Source organism: Ictalurus punctatus, chromosome 21 (assembly GCF_001660625.3).
Source record: "Ictalurus punctatus breed USDA103 chromosome 21, Coco_2.0, whole genome shotgun sequence".
In the NCBI taxonomy this organism is placed as follows: domain Eukaryota; kingdom Metazoa; phylum Chordata; class Actinopteri; order Siluriformes; family Ictaluridae; genus Ictalurus; species Ictalurus punctatus.
This window is the reverse complement of record NC_030436.2, coordinates 10,370,001-10,391,925: the sequence shown is the minus strand read 5'-3', so window position 1 is coordinate 10,391,925 and position 21,925 is coordinate 10,370,001. Positions and strand designations below refer to the sequence as shown.

Genomic DNA, 21,925 nt, shown 5'->3' with positions numbered 1-21,925 from the left:
AATTAATTTTCACTAACAGCAGCTCTGATACGATAACGTTTCCACAAGTACGCCGGACGCTCCACGGAAATGATGTAGTGCAGTTTTCTTTGAGGAGATGTTTATTTAACATGCATGGAAGGAGTCTCCAGTGTCAGAGGTAAAGCTGTACAGTAACTTTAACATTTTCTGGCACAGGAAAGTCTTCTGCTTTGTGGTTTCTTAGCAACACGTGAGGGGAACAATGGTTTACAGCTGCTATAACGTAAGTGAGAACAGGAACTGACTTCTTCTGAAGACATTCCCCAACATTTAATGCAACTATACGTGGATTAAAATCACTGGTTGGTCAAATTTGCTGTTGTATAAGAGAAGTAAAACACTTCAGGATGAGCTGTTATAGGAAAATAAACATTAATAACTGCACGGCGGTAACAGTAACTCCGCTTCATGACACCACTCCGTCATGGATTATTTTCCTGTAACAGCACGACATGGAGTGTTTTATCCCGTTCGTATTAGAGTACCTAACGTGTATAGCAATATATCTAAAATAAAGAGTTTTAAGATATATATTTTTTTGTAATATAAACAGATTGTATATTGTAACAGAAAGAAAGAAGAGAGAAAAGGCGCTGTGCTGAAACATATTTTTATTTGATATAATGCAGATGTTCTTGTAAAGATACATGTGTGGCCCTTAAAAACTGGTTCATACAGTACGTAAGGTACACTATATTTACTTCCCCAAGTATCTAAAGGTTCAAAAGACCACTCACTGATGAAGCGGTACAGTTTGGGACCTGTTTTGAGAGAACGCAACGTGCAAAATGAATCTTTGTGGAGCTTTAATAAAGAAGTATAAAAACGCCCTCATGAAAATTTCCGCATTTTAAAGTACAGAATGAGACTCCACTGTTCCAGCTCCTGTATAATTCTAATCAATAAATCAATAAATAAACAGGCCTAATTACACGTTTCCCTTCATTTAACCTCCGCCCCCAAAAACTAAACTGCTCCTTCTGATAGCCAGTGTTTTTTTGTTTTTTTGACAGTGTCATAAATCCCCCCACCCCACCGAATCATTTTTATCAAGGGTGCTGAGAAATCGCCTTATCTCCGTAAGATCGTAAATCCATTCCACTTTGTGAAGTCTTCAAATCTGAGATATTTAAGCTCGACCATTTTCTAACCCTTCAGAGTATCTCACTGTTCCTACACTACTAGCCCAGATGTTTTGTGGAACATGCACATGAGCACATGCAGATCAGATTTCAGCTTGCGCACTGCTGCAGGAGGTTATAACCACGCGTCCGTCAAATATTCCTCCGGAAAGAAAAACTACTAAAGCGCGGAAGCGAGCGAACATCATTTTAAAAGTCACACTGATATGTTCGAGTGTTTTTGAGAAGTCCTGCTAAACAGATTTTGCTAAAAGAGAGCAGATTATTAACCGTTATAGCGTTGAGGTTTGCCAGTGAAGCTTGGCAAGATCAGATTTGTCACGTCTCCATTTACATCTACATTTAGGGCATTTGGCAGACGCCCTTATCCAGATCGACTTACATTTATTTCATTTATACAACTGATCAGTTGAGGGTTAAGGGCCTTGCTCACGGGCCCAACAGTGGTAGCTTTAGCAGTGCTAAGGCTTGAACTCCTGACCTTCTGATCAGTAACCCAGAGCCTATATCCACCGAGCCACCACTGCCCCGAAAGAAGAAAGAACATCTTGGATTGTCAATGTCCCCATATAAAGTGGATAAAAATACAACTTTCCTATTTAGTTTTTTCATACAGCACTAGGTATGAATCATGATTATTTCAATCACAGTGCAACTACTCTAATTCTCATCAGGGAGGTAGAACTGCTCAGCATTACCGTACCTCACATAAACTACTACACTAACACAGTGTATAAAACGGTGCATTTTCTAACTAGATTAGCAGTTTAACTCACCTTCCGGCACAAAAACGCAGAGAAACCAGGAAAGAAGTTCCTTTAGTTTCTGCGTCCGGTTGTTAAAAGGAGAGCTGATGTAATCGCGTGGATAATTGGCAGAACCGACGTCACTTCTACCAAGTAAAGTTTAGAAATTCAGAAACGTTTAAACTAATTGTGTAAATAAGTTGACCGGGCTTTAATAATGGACGTCATGTTACAAGAACTTTGTCCTGGGGCAATTTCAGATGTTTCTGATGCACTGAAGACCCTAACGAGTTGACTGCACTCAATTGACTGAGTAAACTCATTCCCTCAATTTAACTGAGTAACAGGGTCTTTCAAAATCTTGTATATTTACGTTCAATTAACTTGGTGCTCGTGTAGTGTACTTAAATTGTTAAGTTCACTTAACTTGATGTTCATATAGTGTACTTTATAGACTACTGAGCAGGTAGAGAGAGTGCCGCATACCAGGGAACCTGTGCATGCGCGCGCGCGCGTGTGTGTGTGTGTGTGTGTGTGTTTATAATTAAGTTAACTTATCTTGGTGTTCATTTAAAGCGTGCTCAAATACAGGGAACGTCTTCGTACGCAGGGGAAGTGAACACTTTTTAACAAAAACTTTACCTACAAAACGTCCTCTGCGTGATAGCCATTTCTTTGTAAACACACACGGGGGTCGTCTCTCTCCTACTCGTCACGATCTTTTGAATTTCACCGGTACCAGAAACAGATGAGACGAGACTTCTGCGGTTATCTACGGATCCATGCGTTAGTTCACTTGTTCCCAGGCCATGGCCAATCACATCAAAGATAAGATAAGATAAAAACTTCATTGATCCCACACTGGGGAAATTCCCTCATTACAGAAGGTCAAATACACACAAAGAATACACATTAAATAGGAATAGAATTGAAAAAAAATGTCTAAAAATATATATACAATAAGAATGGAAAAATAAGAATAAAAGTAATAGTAGAAAAAGGAAAGAGTGAGCTATTTTAAGTCATGATCGTGAGTTTATAACACTTCATATCTTACGTTTATGTACTTTGTAGGTAAATAAGTTAAACAAACTTTTTAAAAATTTTATTTATGGGTCTAAAACGCAACATTTGAATTTTACTTGATTGTTCAAGCACATATAATACAATATTTGTTCCAAACAATGCAGGGCAAGTCTGTAACTGTCGTACTGATGATCTTGTTCAGATTTCATTGCCTTAAATGTATACACAAGCACACAAATGGTTAAGGGCTCAGGAGAAACTCAAGCACAGAACTACCTACACGACCCCCCTTTCTCCCGAGCGCTTATCCATTTTGGTTCACGTGGTAACGAAAGAAAATACAGGACGTTTCTCCGCACGTTCTCCGTCACCGTCATGGTTAAATTAGTAGCTGTTAATATCACCCATTGTGTGCGGATTCTAGCGGCAGACCAGCAGATACACGTAGCTCTGGAGACGTACTTGCTTAAGGATTATGTCGCTTTATGAATTAATTGCATAATTACAGTACAGTGCCTGGATGTATTTTGCTTTTCTCAAGCGTGTCGATTCTAGGCTTTATATCCTCTTAACGCGTTACGAAAACACTGCAAACCCATTCATAATTCATCACAGCACGCACCCGGCCATTAAAAGCTACTTTAAAAAGTTGTGTTTGCGAAATTTATATTGTAAACTAAACACGAGCCGCTCTATAGATAAGACGTTTGTCCCATTAATAACGCACACTTCTGCAGGCACGGAATTATTCTCCGTTCATTCTCTGAAACAGAAGGAGCCCTCTGTCATCTGGGTCCGATAACAAAGCGCTCGGTACTTTTTTTTTTTCTTCCCATCCCACTCTTCATGTGTAAATAAGTATAAGATTAATTCGATCGCTTACGTACACAGAGGCGGAGGAGAGAGCAGGGGCCGGACAAGGGCTCGGGGCACGCCTTCCAAGACCCCAGCTAAAGGGCCTCCTTTTTCTTTTTATTTCCGTTTTCCTTTCGGGGAACAAACTGCCTTCAATTAAACAGTGAGAACAGCTTCCCCACAGGTCCGTTCACACGGGGACGATGATTAGCCCTGTTACAATATCAAACCCCCTGCAAACATTCAGTACAGCATTGCCTGCTTTCTGTTTAAACAGGAAGCCAAAATGTTTCATAATACCATCTATTTTATTAGAAAAGTGTTTAATCGATGAAATATTCATGTAAATGAATGAATGAATATTTATTCAAATTTACAATAAATAAATCAGAGGAATTAATTCAGACACTTCTGAAACCAATCCCCAGATAAACTCACTCTGATGGGTGACTGATTTGTGTGTGTGTGTGTGTGTGTGTGTGTATGTGTGAATAAATAAAGGAATAAGTAAAAATAAATAAATAAGCAAGCATTGGCTATAGAAGAAAGTATAAATAGCTCTTTTATGGTATTAAAGTATATTAAATTATAGTATTAGTGGAATAGTATTATAGTGTTGCTCCTGCAATGCAACAGAAAATATTGAAATATATATAACAAATAATGCATATGCATATTTAATAAATAAAATTAAATTACATACGTTTAATTAAATAAATATATATATTAAAACACCGTATTAGAGGAAGCGGTCTCATTCTGCACTCTTTTCTGAATCCAGCTCCAGTTAAAGCGTCTCTGTTAAAGGCAACAGATTCGCTGTGTCAAAGAAGAAGAAGGAGAAGAAGAAAAAAGCAGCAGCTTTAGAAGAATGCCATAAAACAGTGAAGGAGAGGGCTCGCAATAAACTCCCAATACAAATGGGAATCGATGTGGCAGATAAAGAGGCCCGATGGAGACATTAATGTGTGTAATACAGAGGTCTGGAGAACAGTCCATCATTCCTGCTTATGCCACTGATAAACACTTATGAGAGAAATGCGCTGTTCATTCTCCATAACCGCTCCGAACGACCGCGCACGAGGTCGATGATGTCATAAAACGCCAAAACGGGTTCCATAGCTCGAGCGTTTATTTTAGCAGAGAAAGGTCACAAATTTTAATGTTGCATATATGAGAGAAGGCAGAGGCGTGGTGTTGTGAGTAAAGATGAGCGCTTTGTCCTGAGAAGTGGCAAATTAAAGATGTGCAGGACATTGGACATTTATTTTTGTTTTGTTTTATTTGTGCTGGCATGTCCCTTTAGCATGACGTGTCACTACAAATCAGTCCAAATCACCTTCGTCGTATGACTAATGCAGGATGAATAGACCCCGCCCCCCAATCCACAGGGTAGGAAAGCTCATTGGACGGTTTGATGAGGGTGGTAAATGATGTCAATTATAATCATTCACTCTGACCTACGTAGTACCACGATGTAGTACAGTTCCAGAGATCTTGTAGCTCGTGGTGGTTTACCCTTTAATTTACAACACTCTCCCTCTCTCTTTCTCTCTCTCTCTCTCTTTCTCTCTCTCTCTATTTTCAGGCCGCAAAATGGGTCTATGATCCTTTACAACAGGAAGAAAGTGAAGTACAGGAAAGACGGCTACTGCTGGAAGAAGAGGAAAGATGGCAAGACCACGCGGGAGGATCACATGAAGTTGAAAGTGCAGGGAGTCGAGGTACGAGTGTGAGCAGAGGCATCAACATGCTACACACACACACACACACACACGCACGCGCACACACAAAGCCTCCTGAGCTAAATAATTCATCTCTAGCGTCCATCTTCCATATCAGACCAAACAGCGCTGCCTCAGATTACTGTTTCTGAATATTACAGACTAGCAGATATGAAGAAATTCTGCCATCTGAAACCTTACTCAGTTCCTGTGGTGTTCCGCTCGAACGGTTAGTTTTTCCTCTTCATTTAATATTCCCCCTCTGCTGTAGCCTGAGCAGCAGAACTCTTCCTCCAGCTCTGATCATTATTATAGCGCCGCCATAAAACTCCCAAAGCCTGTATTGGATTCTGCAAGTCAAAAGCAGAGTGGAGGGAGGAACTCCATTCATTAGCAGGAGAAATGCAATAAAAGAGCTTTTTTTTTTTATCTGCTCTCGCTTTAATCTGACTGACTGCATGTTTAGGTGTGAAGTAAGTGCCTGGATGTGGAAGAAAAGTCATATGTGCATATCTTTGTAAGTCTATATGTGTATCTGTGTGTCACATCGCGTCATAGTGTACATATCTCTGTGTATATATTAATGAACGAGAAGTTCTGAGATCGCATCTTACTTTTCTTCTGGTGGAGAAAAAGTCCATACTTTTGAGTTGTGTAACAAAAAAGTATGCGAGTACTAGGACACTCTGACACGTCACGTATAACGGAAGAGGACGTTGTTGCCTAGTTACTGCATACGCACGCTGTCACCTCCTTGTTGTATTTCAGCTTTTCTCATTCACTGTTCCTTGTATAATTTATACTGTAGAATTTAATTCACTATTCCCTCGATTTATTTTTCCGCATTTCATTTGCACCTCTCTAAAATGCACACAAGGACTCGTGGGTAATATCAGCAGAAAAAGTGTCCACAGATCCACAGCTCGGAAATCTACCGGATACTACCGGGATTCTCATTTCAACACACTACGATTTGAGACATACTAATTCTAATCTCGGGCACTATTTAGGACAGATAGTAGGCGGACTGGGACGCAGCATCTGTACCAGTACGACAATAAAAATGTGCATACGTTTCAGACGCTCACTTTAACAGTCAAAAGCAGCTCAATTTTTTTATTTTTATTTTTTATTTCCTGCCTCCAAACCACAGCACAGACAGACCATAATGATAATAATAAATATAATCTAGTTAGCTGAAACCAGCTAGGACTGATAAGAGCTTTTTTTTTTTAATGCCTTTTAATGGTTGGAATGCGACTTGTGGTGCCATGCTTTGAGCACGCTCCTTGTGTATTACGTATGATTTCATGTAAACAAGTTAAACGAACACCAACAACAAAACATGATTCTTTTATTTATTTAAATCCGTAGATATTCCGCATCACCCTTGACCGCTCGCTCAGTTATTACCGCAGAAGATGTCATTAACACGGCGGTTCATTTGCTTCATGTAGGTGAAATTTAAGATGCTATATTCACAAAAGGCAAATAGAAAACAAGTCGGTGGGCTGCAGTGTCAGCTTCCTGAATGAATAAATGAATACATAAATAAATAAATAACAATGAAGGACCCGCTGCTCGAGAATCACACTCGGAATCAGAAAGTAAAATATTGTGACACTGTTTAGATATGTTGCTCGTCCCTTGTTAAATGTTCTGCTATTAAAGTTGTTAAAGTAGCAGCGTGTCGTCATGTTGAGGGTCACACCGTCTCGTATATTGTGATAGCAGCATCCAGTTGTTCTTTCTGGGGTCAAAGGGCATGAAAGGAAAAGCAAGTCAGCAGAACAACGTTTTGTTTTTTTCACTCCATCATGTCTGACACGGCAGCCTGCAGCTCATCACTGACCCCCTCCTTCATTTCTCACGAAACTCAGGAAACTTCTTTATCCCGCGGTAAGCTATGATTTATTTATTTGTTTATTTTTAAATGCGACCTGATTAAGGCTTTGTTCCACCTGGACCTCATTAAAAGGTGAAAAGGGCACCCGCTGTGCTTTTGTGTGATTGTTGCAGCGCCTCTGTGATAGTTTGTACATGAGGATACTCACCGGAGATGACACGCATACATGGTGCTCACGTTTCAGCTTTCTGCACCGGTTTTAATGTCAGAAGCCTTCGCAACATTTGAGGAACTTCCTGTAAATTCCCATTTCTCTCCATCTCGAGAACTCCAGCTCAAGTTCTCAGGAGCTCTCCCAACTTTTTACAGTTCCACAATCACTCTTTCTGTCCTTTAGTTATAAACCAGGGGGTCCCCAAACCTTTTGGGCGAATGACCTCAAACAGACATTATAGATATTCCCAAGCCTTGGCCACCCTACATTTAATAAATAAATAAATAAATAAATAAATAAATAAAAATATTCCAGATATATAATTTCAAACTACTGTAATATTTGAACATTTTAATTATATTAGTAGATAAATGTTCTTTTAACGTAAGGAATGTCCACCAATTTAGCGTCCAGACGTATTCGCTAATCTAGAAAATCCAGAAGGCTGCTCCTCAAAATGGAGCTTTCTGTAGGTTTGAAGGTGACATGAGAGGTTTCTAAAATCCAGACACTAACTTTAATAGGAAATCTGGTCGGTGTTAGTGCGCAGTGATGGTCTGGAATAGTACATAGGTATGCGATTTGAGACACAACGCTAGGTTTCTGTCATGACCCCATTCATAAAATTTCACAAAATTGTAGTACTGTAAAGTGCATATGTGGGTTTTTTTGTTGTTGTTGTTGTAGTTGTTGTTGTTTACACCTCATTACTATGTTTGCCATTTCCTTCTTTGATCCCACCATACAGAAGCTCAGAAACATTAGAGGAACTCAGACTTCAAGTTGCTGTTTCCTCTTTCTTTAAAGGACTAAAACACATTAGTGAGAGAGCCATTCTGCCTGAAAAGAGTCTGTTTGAACAGATACAAGGAGAGTCGGAAGTTAAGACGAGCTGAAATTAATATAGCCTTGTAGAAAAGTATAAAGCACCCGTGCTCCAAGCGTTTATTGACCTCTGCCGCTGTTTACCAGGAGACTGATTGAAGTGCGAAGCAGCCGAGGCTCTTTCACGCTGACCTTTGCTCCTGCTCCTCTTTTCCTGTGCCCTGTAATATCCATTTTCTCTATTTGATCACGGAAATAGCTTTGTTATTATCACGTTCTCTTTAGTAGACTCTCTTAAAGAGCGCTGGTGCGACAACGGTCGCCATGGAAGCTGTAGTCAAAGTAACAGCAGCAGTAAATATATGTCGGGTTTTGGAATGAATACAGTTAACCGAACGAAGTTCAGCAGTGGTGTGAATCATTCCGGGTCCGTAAGAGAAAACTCTGTGGCGGCTGACAGAAAGTCGTGCACTCGCACGCATCTTGACCCACCAGTGTGTAAGAGCGAGGGTGGGTGACAGATGCGTCTTATCTGCGCGAGCCGCTCCGGTCGCCTGGAGACTCCTCGACTAAACCAACATGAATAAATCAAGCCCATTAACATGGGCGCTAACGGCAAGAGAGGGGTGGAGAAGCAGAAAAAGAGATGAGAGAAAGAGAGGAAAAAAGGAGAGACAGAGAAGAACATGGGAATGCCCAGAGTGAGGAGGGTGGATGGGATGGGGTGGGGGGCAGGAAAGAGATAGAGAGAGGGAGGGAGAGAGAGATAAAGCAAGAGAGAGGCAGAGAGTGATGGAGAAAGACAAAGCGAGAGAGATAGAGATGGAGATGGATAAAGAGAGAGAGAATTTCACCATTCTTCATTTTTTCTTCATAAACACAGTGCACACAAATCTTTACAGAAGTGTATTTTCTCCAAACAAAAATCGGACAAAACTAAAAAAAAATGTTTTCTGTCCGTTCTTTATGAAAAGAGAATTCTTATCAAAACTCTTAAACATTATAAAATAAAAAGACAATTGGTCGGAGAATTCCGGATCTTTTTTCAGTACTGAACGCTGCAGGTGGGAGCGGAGGAGCGTGCTGAGGAATTTCTCCGCTCCGCAGTGAGGAAGAAGTTTCATTTCATCTGAAGTGGGTCTCCTCGTACCTGCTGTAATCTCTCTCCATCAGCAGCTTTCTCCTCACTCTCGGCTGAAAAGAATGCGAAACACACGGCCGCGTGAAGATCCCTCCGTCTCCGGCAGGGGAGAGAAATAAGACGCGTCTCCCCGAGGCCAGATAAAGTGAGAGCGAGGTGCGAGAGGAGTGAGAGAAGTGGACGGATTAATATCAAAACCTGCTGGGAAAATCCCAGACCTGGGCAAAAAAAAACCACACACAAAACCCCCGAAGCTGTCGACTTGTGTTTGTCACTCGCTGTGTTTATTCACACTTTCTTTTTTTCTCCATTTTCTCCTCTTTTTTTCTCTCTCACATTCACCTCCGGCTTTTCCTGGGTACGAAATGAAACATTATACATTTGTCAAATCTAATATTGGGCGAGACGAGCGAAACAACAGAAATGAAACAACACAGGTTTAGGGTAAGTGTAAAAAAATTTTGTTTAAAAAAAAAAAAAAAATGCTACCAGGGATTTATTGACTTTTTATTTATTTATTATTAACTTCTTTTTTTTTATTGGCTGAAGATTCACACGTCCACTAATACACCATATACGGTATATATTCTCCCTCTCATACACACACACACACACACACACACACTTTGTGAGGACCTTCTATTGACATTATTATTACTGTAGTGTATTATTGCATATATCTACATATCTTGGCGCATTTAGTTTAATAAAAGCTTTTTTAATAGTATTTTATGGAGTGTAAGGCAGTTGTTTTTGTTTTCGTTTTTGTTTACATCCTTTCTGTCTTCCAAATTGAATTAATGCAGTTATTTTCCCAAATATTTTCTTTAAAGTATTTACAGTAAACCATGCTAGGATTAGTTAATGGGGTTTTTTGTTTGATTGTGAAGATATTTGGTCTTTTTTGGTCCTCACAAATGACTATATATATGTGTGTGTGTGTGTGTGTGTGTGTGTGTGTGTGTGTGTGTGTGTGTGTGTGTGCGCTCTGACAGCAGTTATACCTGTAACATTAACGATAGGTTTTTTTAATGCGCTTGCTATAATACGTTATAATGCCTATAATAGCAGCTCGTTCTAATCTAAGCCTAATAATAAATGGATTGAAAAATTAAAATGGTTTCATCAGTGTGTGTGATGTAGTGAAGTTTATTTAACATTTCTGGAAGGAGTCTCCAGTGTAGAAGTCAGTAGGTTTCCAGACACGGTGGTTAGTTTATGTCATTTATTACGTTATAGCAGGTTATATAAGCAGGAGTTCTCTTTTGGTCTAAGCCGATGAGATGAGATGAGAAACGTCGCTTGTCATGTTCCTGAGAAACCAGAACCACGCAAACTCCTCTGTCCTGAAGACTCGAGGTCTGTAAAAAAACACGATGTTGTTTGTTAATAAATAAATAAATAAATAAATAAATGTAATCATATCCAAACAGCTGTGGTATAACACACAAACTAGTCAAAAAATACTCCATTCAGCACCCTCATCGCCCCTACTTCCTGTGTCTGAGCGTGCGTGTGTGTGTCAAGGTGTTTAAATATAGAATAAAATTTCTGCTAAAAGTATTAAACGTAACCTTTCAAGAAATGAAGAAAAATATACAACGAGGGAAGAAACGGAAAACAGCAAACTCGGGTGGCAAAACTGTAACGTGCTCTTTAAATAAACAACATTCTTTATTAAGAGTTATCTAAGCTTCCACAAATCTCTCGTGTGGGCGGGGCTTAACATCCATTTTACTCTCATTGGCTAGTGAGCTTTGGATCGAGCTGGAAGTAGAGACTTCAGTGGCGGCGAATTCTGGAGTACTTTGTAGCGGAAGTTACTTCCTTACTTACTCAGGGTATTAGTTGGTGATTAATATTTGAGGTTTGAGTTGTCTCATACGACAATTTTTTTTCTCGATGAGGTCTCAGGAGCGGCATGGAGCCGGACATTCAAGCCATCGATCTGGATCTCACTAGCCAATGAGAGCAAATCGCTGTTAAGCCCTGCCCACAGGAGAGGTCTGCGCCAGAACGTTTGAAAAGCGTAAAAGAAAAATTATCCGTAAACCACAATTAGCGAAAAGGAAGCGTCGAAAACGCTTAACAAAGAACGCTGTTTATTTTCATTTCTGCCCCTAAGTTTTCCGTTTCAGAGCGTTCTTCTTTTCCCTCACTGTATGTTTTTCTTCGTTTCTTGAAAGGCTAGGTTGACTACTTTTGGTACAAATTTAATTCCGCATTTAAACCATGAAAGTCAAATGAAATAAAAAGTATTTTCGATATATATATATATTATATATATCCGATAACTCCTGCTATTATTCTTCATAAATTTGAAGTTTGTCCTGCTGTCAGAACGTCAGCGATTGACGTTAATAAATCGGTCACACTGTGATGGGAAGCTCTTTTCGATAAGCACACCATCATCTCCTGCCTGAGCAGAGCGTGCCTATAGATTATTAATCCGTGCTCAGGATGTACTCAGCTCCTGCATTATCGAGGACGTGAAGACCGGAGAGGTGCGTCGCTGCTGCACTACAGCCGGCGAGCCGAGCATCCGTCGCCAGCTGTGTTTATCCTGTGACTTGGCATAGAAGAGAAGGCGATAAGACAGAGGTGTGTGTGTGTGTGTGTGTGTGTGTGTGTGTGTGTGTGTGTGTGTGTGTGTGAGAGAAGATTCCTGTCAGGTCTATAAGAAGAGCTTGATGGCCAGCTTGATTTCCTCAACAAAAGAGACAATGATTGGAAAGTCAGCGGACGCGCGCGTCTATCGGTCGTGGATTCATCGGCGACTCGACTCGGGTCTTTGTGAAACTTTGTGATTTATCTTCCTTTTTTCCCCCTCTCCTTTTTCTTGTCTCATATACTATTCTTGCTGAATAATCCATTTTAAGGCTTGGAGATCTTGGTTTATGTGACTCTTGTGCACACATACACAATTACGCAGACGATGCCTTGAGACCAGATCGATACTCCACTCTTTCCTGCAAGGGCTGCTAAAGGAGGCATTGAGATCATTTCTGGTCCAAAGCCAAAATGTCTTTTATCCTTCAAAGTGTTTGTGTGGCCTTCCAGTATTGCTGTACCAGTGTGTACACTGTATAATACCATGTGTGTGTGTGTGTGTGTGTGTGCATGCAGTGGATGGCACTAGGGATGCATCAGTACCGAAATGGGCAACGGTTGTCACTCCATGTTATTTATAAAAAAAATAAAATAAAAGCTCCGATACAAACATGACATCACATTATAGTATGTGATGTAAACTTAGTGTATGTTGTCACGGTAATAAACAGAGGATAGGAACGACAGCGATCCGGACGTATTTCATGAATAATCACTGAAATAGATTGCAGCAGGAGCTACAGCATCTTCCTACAATATAAGCGATAAAACATTTTACACATCACGACAACGCTAGGTGAGTGAAAACAGCAGTGATCTACGTCGTTCTTTGATGATCATTGACAATGAAAGTAATTCTAAAATCACTTTACTTCCTGCCGTACAGAACCGCTTTCTGAAAAACCCACACTTTCACACGACTCCTAACTTCTAACGACGCCTCGGAGTTTCAAATCAACATGCTGACGTTATCCTCGGTATCGATATTGACAAGCACGGCCGTTAGCTGGACTGTTACTCATCCGGGGCTGAGCTAAGATTCTTCTGAATCAAAAAACTTTTAAAACCTACTTCTAAATAGACTGCTTGCATGCATGTGAGGGCTAATCGGTTTAAAAAATGTGAAGATCGGACAAAAAGTTGGATTTTATCAGAAAACCTGCCTCAGGTGTCATCACTGTTTGCAGGACTACTACGGTAAAATATCAAACTTTTCGTCTATCTAACACGACGCTAGGCTAGTTCGGTGTCCCTAGCCAAGGGAAGACACAGCTAAGCTATCACTGCATGGGTTTAGCTGCTACAGAGCCACACAGAGTACATTAGCTGTATTTACGCTCTGCTCATATCATGTTCACAAAACTTGGAACTCACAGACATTTACACTCCTCATTTTCCTGCTTAGTGTGAGAGCATGTTAGTGTTTCAGTTTCAGCCTTTTTACTGGGAAAGGAATCTGCGTATATCCATTTTCCCCTCACGCTAGCTGACTGTGTGAGCTACAGTCACATACTGAGCTCTGAGAGAACCGTCAGCCAATAAGACACCAGGATTTCCACGTATTTTCCTGTAAACCCTTTCTGATCGGTCTCGCCTCCGTTCACCGTAGATAAAATACAACACACAAAATTACTACACTGACGTGCAGTTACGTTGTGAAAAATATCACTCAGAGGTGGAGAATTAGTCTGAGCTAAAGAAAATAAACCTTCGGGTCTACAGATCCAAACGCCCGGGCCGGGTTACGCCCCCCGTGGACGAGTACCAGAAAACGTGTCCTAGTGCTCAGTGAGAAGAAAGTGGGATTGATGAGCTGATCTGATTACGCTACCGATTCTGCCATGTTACTGATGTTTACCCAGCAAGCAGGTGCTTTCTAGACTTTCCACGACACAAAAAAAGGAAACATTTCAGGTGTGTGTGTGTGTGTGTGTGTGTGTGTGTGTGCGCGCTAATACCCTCACAAACACAAAGTACATTAGCTCTCACAGAAGCCCATCCTTGCATAGATTTATTCTAAAACGCTCACAAATTGAGGCATGGCATCATACACACACACACACACACACACACGAGTGCGTAATTAAATCAAAATGACAATGGAGTGAAAATAAAAATTACAACGCAAGGAAGACGTGATTGAGGCGAGCACGATATGAAAACAGTAAGAGAAAATAAAGAACATGAATTTATACAAGAGCAAGAAACGAGAGAGAGAGAGAGAGAGAGAGAGAGGAGGTGAGTGCCAGCAGACATAACAGAGAGAGAGAGAATGAAGTATACACAGCCGCAGGCAGACAGAAAACAATTGTTTCACTGCTTCCCAGAACCCACTTCACCCTTAAACAGCAGATTTCTTTCACTCAATTAATTTCTACACATTGGCTGTGGAGCGGTGTGTCAGAGGGCTTTATATCTCTCCCTCTGCTTTTTTCATTCTCCCACCTCACATTTTTCTCTTTCTCTCTCTGTTTCTCTGTCTCTAACTCACACTTCTTTTTTTTTTTTTTTACTCCCACTACTGCTTTACTTTTCATCTGTATATATATATATTTTTTAGGAATCATGCTTATCTTCCACTTCGGATAAACAGTGTTTTTGAATTTTTGCAGAGTTTAAAGCACACAATGCCCCTATTGTAGCCTCTTTCTCTCTCTCTCTCTCTCTCTCTCTCTCTCTCTCTCTCTCTCATCTGCACGAACGTTTTATCATTTCCATAAAATCCAAAGACGGCATTCAGAAGTTGACACGGCAAAACCCATGACACGTGCACGCATTTGCATTTCTTCTCCTCTTCGGTTGTTTTTGTTTTTTTCATTCTTTTGTTTTGTTTTGTTGTTGTTGTTGTTTCCCCCCGCTGTAGTTCTTTGCAGAGGTGCTAATGTGCACCGTTTAGCGAGTTTTGAACTCGCGAGACAGTTTTGAACCGAGACTCCTGAACACGGCGTATCGGTGCTTTATCAGACAGGTCAGAGGTGAAACCCAACACAAATTAAAATTCGAAACGAGAAAGTAAGCTGGAATTTGTACTCGGAAACTTTTTTTTGAGGAGGAACGTCTGAGTTCAGCACAAGACGCCAAATCAGCACGTAAGCTCGCAGAATCAACAGCATCCCCCTTCCCTTATTAGCTTTAGATCAGTCAACGTACAGGTATATACAGACTTGTTAGATATAAAAAAAAATAAAACACTGAATATACAGGTCACTGTTTTGAGGAGGTAAATACTGTATATATCACTAATTACATATTAGGTAAATTCCAAGTTCCCTACTTCTTTCCAGTTCTGAGGTCAATCGACGTGAACTTTGAGCTGTGAAGCTCAGTTTCATGAGCCGATAGAAAACAAGGGCAGGGCTGTAGTCTCTTTGGTCAGTAAAAGCTCAGGTTATTCTCTCGGCCTGTTAGCGTTATCTCGTTAGCCATGCTGCAACTGCTGATCTCCTCTGTTTGTAACAGATTGTGAGCTAAATCTAAATTTTCGGAAGAAAGCATGGGAAATGAGTGTAGAGCTTAAAAGCGTCATGTGGTTAAAAGAAAATGTAGTTGTGGACTTGTGTACATAGTGATCGTTTTTTTGGTGTAAAGGCATTTAAAATGTACGACCAGGTTCATCTACCAACCCCAAAAACCCTTTAGGAAGAGATTCTACATTTAACAGCAGCACAAACTGCCTGAATTTCTCCGAGTGGCTTTTGGAGATGGAAAAGCAGTCTGTAATGGAGCGGCCTTCCCAGTCTCCTGACCTTAACCCATGTTTAGTGTAAGGTCTAAGAGAGAAAGAGGTGTCCATGCAGCGGCATAAAACTCTCGGACGTCTTGCAAATCACCTCTAAAGAACATGTTTTCTAGGGAATCAGGAAATAAAGTACTAAGCAAAGCTATGGTCAAGACCAGAGTGAGAGAGAGAGAGAGAGAGAGAGAGAGAGAGAGATTGTGAAATGATTGGCACCAGGTATGCTTGATTAGAAGTTTGATTGTAAACAGGTGAAGCTTATGCCTGATCATGTGATTGGATGTTAGGAAACCAGAGAACCCAGAGGAAACCGAGTACTTCATGCTCGGCATGGAGCTCAGCCGTGAGGCAGCAATGCCGCCCCAAGTGAAAAGTAATAAGAATATTATTAAATCATCACTGCAAATATCTTCAATAAGTTTTTTAAAAAGTACGTACCACTTTACTGAAGGATCATCTGATGACCCGATGTCATTTTTTCCCCTTCATCCTATGGACGGTTAAAGAAGGTATTTAGGGAAACACCTGGTCTTTTAATTAATTATTACAGCTGACGTGTCAGCTGTTCCAGATGCCTAACTGTGAGATCGGGGCACTGTAACGTCAGGGCGTTCCTCCTCTCTTCCCTTTCCCTTCCCCCTCACTCACCAGCTGTTTGGCAGCTGATAAAGTGACCCTCTAATTCTCCCGCTACTCGCCATTACCAGCTCGCCGCTCTAATTAGTAACGTTTAAACACACCGGGCACTGGAGAGCGCCGGCCCGAGCAAAAGACGGCATGCATCGCTCAAACCCTGTCCTCCTGTCCGTGGAGATTCCACACACAAGCACTTCCTCTCTTCCGGGTCTGCGTCTGCATAATTACCCAGGTAATTACCCCGTAATTGGTGCCATCACCTGCTCCCGTGACGCGCCGGCATTGTTTTATCAACAGCTGTTGTTTTAAACCTGCATAGCATCATCACACATGGATGAGCGAGAGTGCTGGAATGAAAGAGAGAGGGGAAAAAGAGAAATGGCTGTCTGAGGTGGAGTCCTTCCTTGTTTAGAATGGAAATTTATGGAAATATTCCCTGCTTGCAGCATGCGAATGAAAGGAAAGAAAGAAAGGTCGGGAACGATGAAGAGGGGGAAAGAGAGTGGGAGACCAAAAATGGAAAGAAGCTAAAAAGAGAAAGAAAGCAAGTGAGGAGGCGGGGTTGGGGGGGAAGGGAGGGGTTGGTGGGTTAATGCTGAGAGACAGACAACATGCGCAGTGGGTGAGAGGAGAAGAGAGATAATGTGTGTATGCTGGAGGGAGAGAAAGTGGTGTCAACTTTGTTTCTTTCTCTTTCGGCTGCGGAGGAGGAAATAGAGCAACATGGTTTAAAGCACTTTGGCGTATTATTCATCCTCTTCGACGTATCGGGCCGATTTTCTTTAAGAAAAAAAATAATAAAGCACGTGTTTGGTTTTTTTCCCAAAGCTTAAACTGACGGGAACTTTCCGGCCTCGGCGAGCGCGCTAATGACATTAAACAGAGCAGATGGATTGACACCTTGAGGCTGTAGCACCAGCGCAATCATATCGACTTTGCACGGTTCTCTGTAATGATGTTCCTCTTTTTTTATTATTATTATTTCAAACACAAGAAAAGACACCGCCTACACAGTGTCCTCTAAGACAACCAATCTGTACACACACACCCACCCACACACACACACACACACACACACACACAATAAATACTAACCAAGGAAAGCACAGATTCTAATCATTCGCACGGATCGTGTCCTCTATGATTCTGTGGTAATGTGGAACCTTACCGACGTCCATTTATTTGGTTTTTCCACCAGTTAATGATGTGTTTCATATATAAAAGGAGGAAGTGAAGGTCAAGGTCACTGCTGTTCCAGTGAAATTACAGAGTGAAGAGTAAGAACGAGAAAAAACGAAACAGCGTCCCTAGTGACCCCCCGGTTTGAAATTGTACACTTTGGCAGAACCTTATCCCTGAGGTAGGCACATGTAAACATGCATCGTACACATACACACTCGTACTGTACACACTCACTTTTTTTTTGGTCCACATCTGCTGAGAGGATAATGCACATCCTTACCACATCCTGCTCAGGTATCAGACCTATTTACGTGTACTCTTATCCACAGGGAATTACATTTACATGCAGCATAAAACCGCTGTTTAAAAAAATCTGACCGAGAGCTCAATGACAAATGAAATACGCTCATATGTACACCTCAGTCGTAATACAGTAAACCGGAGTGAGATTTCCATCCCATCTTTTTCCATAATCTGATTAGTATTAGAAATAAATGAACAGGGGAGAATCATGAAAGAGGATCTAAACCAGGAAGTACACAGGAAGCTGGGAAAACAAAAGCACGGACTTAACAGACACGAGCACGCTAAGGCTTTCCCATTGAGAAAAACAAAATGAAACACCGGGGCTTAAACAGAACATGAACTAATCAAGAGGTGAACTGAAAGCAGGGCAGAACAATCAAGATCTAAATCAATGGCAGAACAGGGGCGGATACCAGACACAAAAGCAAAACACACACAGCCACACACAGTCACGTGGCGTGAATGAAAGCTGGAACACAGACGCGACGTTCGTGGCGCTCGGCCTCCGTGCAGCGAGAGGGCGAATTACCCGATAACCAGTCATTCAGAGAGGATGCACAACATGCACACAGTAATTGTAGTACTCCAAAAAAACGTCCCTTAATATCGGTAGCATTAGAAGTTGAGTAAAGGAGTTACACAGATGGATAAATATGTACTATTGTATGTATAATTTCATGTTATTTTCAACAACTGGAGCAACTTCACTGCTGTTTAATGCTCTCTAAACGCAGTTGTACGCCTACATGTCTCTTTACATCCTGCAGATCATTTTACAGACCGCCCACGTTGGTATACGTGTACACCGTTTCTTCGGAATCTACAGTCGAGACGAACCTTTGCGTGTAAACATAGCCAGTGCTGTTTTGTTGTCCTTGTGCTAGTGCAGATCAGCTCGAGTCGAAGATCCCATCAGAATCAGCAGTCGATGTTAGAAAAGTGTTTTTCTAATGATCATTGGGTGGTTAGTGCACATTCAGAGACATCAAGGAACGCCGTGTGATCACGCTGTCAGAGAAAAGTTCATTCCACCGCCTGAGCTTCACTACAGGAAAGAAATTATTCTTGAATCTTGTCTTTGATGTGTTTTGAAGAAGAAGAAGAGCGGTAGTGGTGGCTCGAGGGCTTCGAGATACGACGAGGGGTTTACCTATTACCGTCAAGGACACGTTGATTTATTTTGTCCGCTTTGTCAGGCTTTAAACGGAACACCGGAAGTCAGCGGAGGGAACGCAGCAGTGGAAAGGCACGGGTGAACATAGAGAGATCGAAGTCCTTGTGCTGCACTCTGGATCGGTTGTGAGGATCTAATGTCCGCCCACTCACACACACACACACACAAACAGGAAGCCCAGCCAGGAGCAAACTGCTGAAGTTGTTTCTCAAGAGGATGAGGCTGAGTGTTCTCCTGACAGTGGCTACACCTCCGTATGTGCCGTGTTGTGAGACAGCTTTGATGTTCTTTTCGTCCTTCACACAAGAATAGTTTTGCACACGCATCCACACACTGTGCCTCACCCCACCCGTCTCAATCATCTCCACATTCTCATCGTATCTATCTATCTATCGCCTTCCACGCACAAACACCTATGATCGTGCATCTGGCCTCATTCCAGTTTTTTTCTTTTTTTTTTTAAAAAAAATACCCTGCCATGGCTGGGTCTTTGGAATAGGGGCTACGCTCCCGGTGCTTCAGGGAGCAATGAAGAGAAATCCTCCATGCTCAATTGATTTCAGAGGTGAGACGAATAAGAAGGGAAAAACAGACAAGCCATTATGACTGGCAGCGAGCCGTCGACTGGAGCGCGAAGGTAAAGAATGCGAAGGGTCAGAACAAGCAGCAATTGCCATTTAGAGTAGATGGAATCTGCGTGTTAAACCTTAGCACGTATTAGCCCGTATGCCGAGTCTGAATCAGAGCGAAATTGCTACTTTTGGTCGGTTTGATATTTGCTTTGGATTGGTTTTGCATTGAACGTTAAAAAAACACACACACAGGTGTTGGCTCAGCACACAATGGGGGGAAAAAAGTAAACAAACATTTTCCAGGTGAGCAATGAAGAACATGGAGCCTGCGCTAAGTAAGTAAACGATTAGATGATTTATATAAAGACATTTTCATTTTCTCATTTTAGTTTTTTGGTCCAGATCTCCAGAACACGCATACAGAAACAGCATTTCTGCAGCACTACAGCGCTGTGCTTTGGATCAGTCACAACCCAAAACACACAGCGTGTTCGATTCACTTCATGCAGTCGAGTCGATTCCGAGTCGAATTCCTTCCTCGACGCTAGAGTTTCCTTAGAAACAGACGAGACCACCTCACTTTGTTATTTAGGTCCACACCCGAGTGTGAGCCGCCTACAGAACCTCAGCGAGGTAGGTGGAGAACCCACACCAGGGTCTCTCAACCACTTTTGGATCGTTGTCTGCTGGACCAAGAGATCTTTTCTGTCAGGAGTACAAATTACCGATTAGAACTGTATGTTTGCAATGTTTATTGCAGCTGTGACCTCTATCATCGAATCACACTAATATCTCTAGGTTTGCGTAAATGTCATTTATTAGCCGTCCAATCATAGACCTCAATCAAGGTCTCTTTTGTCATGTCACGGCAAACCAGTGACTCCATTTCCCAGAATGCACCACGAAGTACAAACATGGCCGACGACTTCAACTCCCAAAGCTACACACTGTCACGGCACCTTCTCTTGAGAACTAATCAAACACACCTGTTCGCAAGTACAATATCAATGAGGCCATGCTACTTATAAGACGCTCACACACACACACACACAAATACACACACACACACACACACAGACACACACACACACACACACAGACACAGACACACACACAGCCTTGCGAAGTATACGCTCAGTTAAGTTTTGTCTCTGCCAAGTCTTGATAGCTTGTTTGTTTATTCTGTTTTTTTGGACTTTGTTTACATTCATGACCTCGTCTCTTTGTCCTGCCCTGGTTCTGTTCGTACAGTAATCAGTTCGTAATCAGTACTGTTCGCCTGATTGCCTGACTTCTGCCTGTTCACGGTTATTGATTTCTGCCTTATCCTTTGGACTTGTTGTTGTTCTATTAAACTGCCGTACCTGCACTTGCTCCTGTCTGCGCCTCCATATCGTGACATCTTTACATAACGTCGCTTTTACATATGTGCTAGCTCCATGCACCATGCCAGTCACCCTGCCAGTCACCGTGCCAGTCAATTCAGAAACCCCTTCTACTTCAAAGGCAGCAGAATGCTTTCGCAAGTACAACCTGAACTAGATTAAGTACGTTTTTACTGTTACAGTGGACGAAAAAACCACAGCATGTCGAGTGTGGTGAGGTTTTGGCCAACGAGTCAATGAAGCCATCCAAACTTGAACATCAATTTCAAAGTAAGCATCTAACAGGTGTGGGTAAACCAGTGGATCTTTTATTTTGTTTATGAAAGTGGGCCATGGATGACTACCATTCGAAAAAAAAACCTGGGTCGCAATGGATGAAAAGGTCGAGAAACTCAGATTTTTAGGAAGCTGATATTTTTCCCAACCACTCCACGAGTCTTCTGTCTTGACCTACAGGTTTCGCGTCGGCTGCGTGTCGCTGTCTGCTGCCGGCTCCGGCTTTATTTTGAAAAGGCCAGCACGATTGCGCGTGGTGGGAAGTGAGAGAGAGCGCCCGACCTTTTTGAAAGACGATACCTTTTTCTCTTTTCTCTCAGTTCCTCTTTCTCATTCGCTACTCACTCCTTCTCTTCCCTTCGCCACCTTCTCACTTTCTCTCTCTCTTTGAGTTTCTGACCCAAATTCAATCCAATTCAAAACATGCTTGGATTTCGGAGCGGCAGAACGACGTCTCTCCTCTCCTGGAACAACAGTGAAACGTCTGGCTGGTTGTGTTTTCCTCTCT

General features: G+C 41.7%; 1 protein-coding gene across 2 annotated transcripts in view; it reads left to right on the top strand.

Moving 5' to 3' along the window:
* Positions 1–21,925, top strand: part of LOC108254811 (calmodulin-binding transcription activator 1) — a 252,022-nt gene that overhangs the window by 141,873 nt on the left and 88,224 nt on the right. For both annotated transcript variants that reach the window (XM_053674174.1, XM_047149419.2), the window contains exon 4: positions 5,379–5,514. In XM_053674174.1, the coding sequence (XP_053530149.1) occupies positions 5,379–5,514 (136 nt within the window). The remainder of the gene's footprint in view (positions 1–5,378; positions 5,515–21,925) is intronic.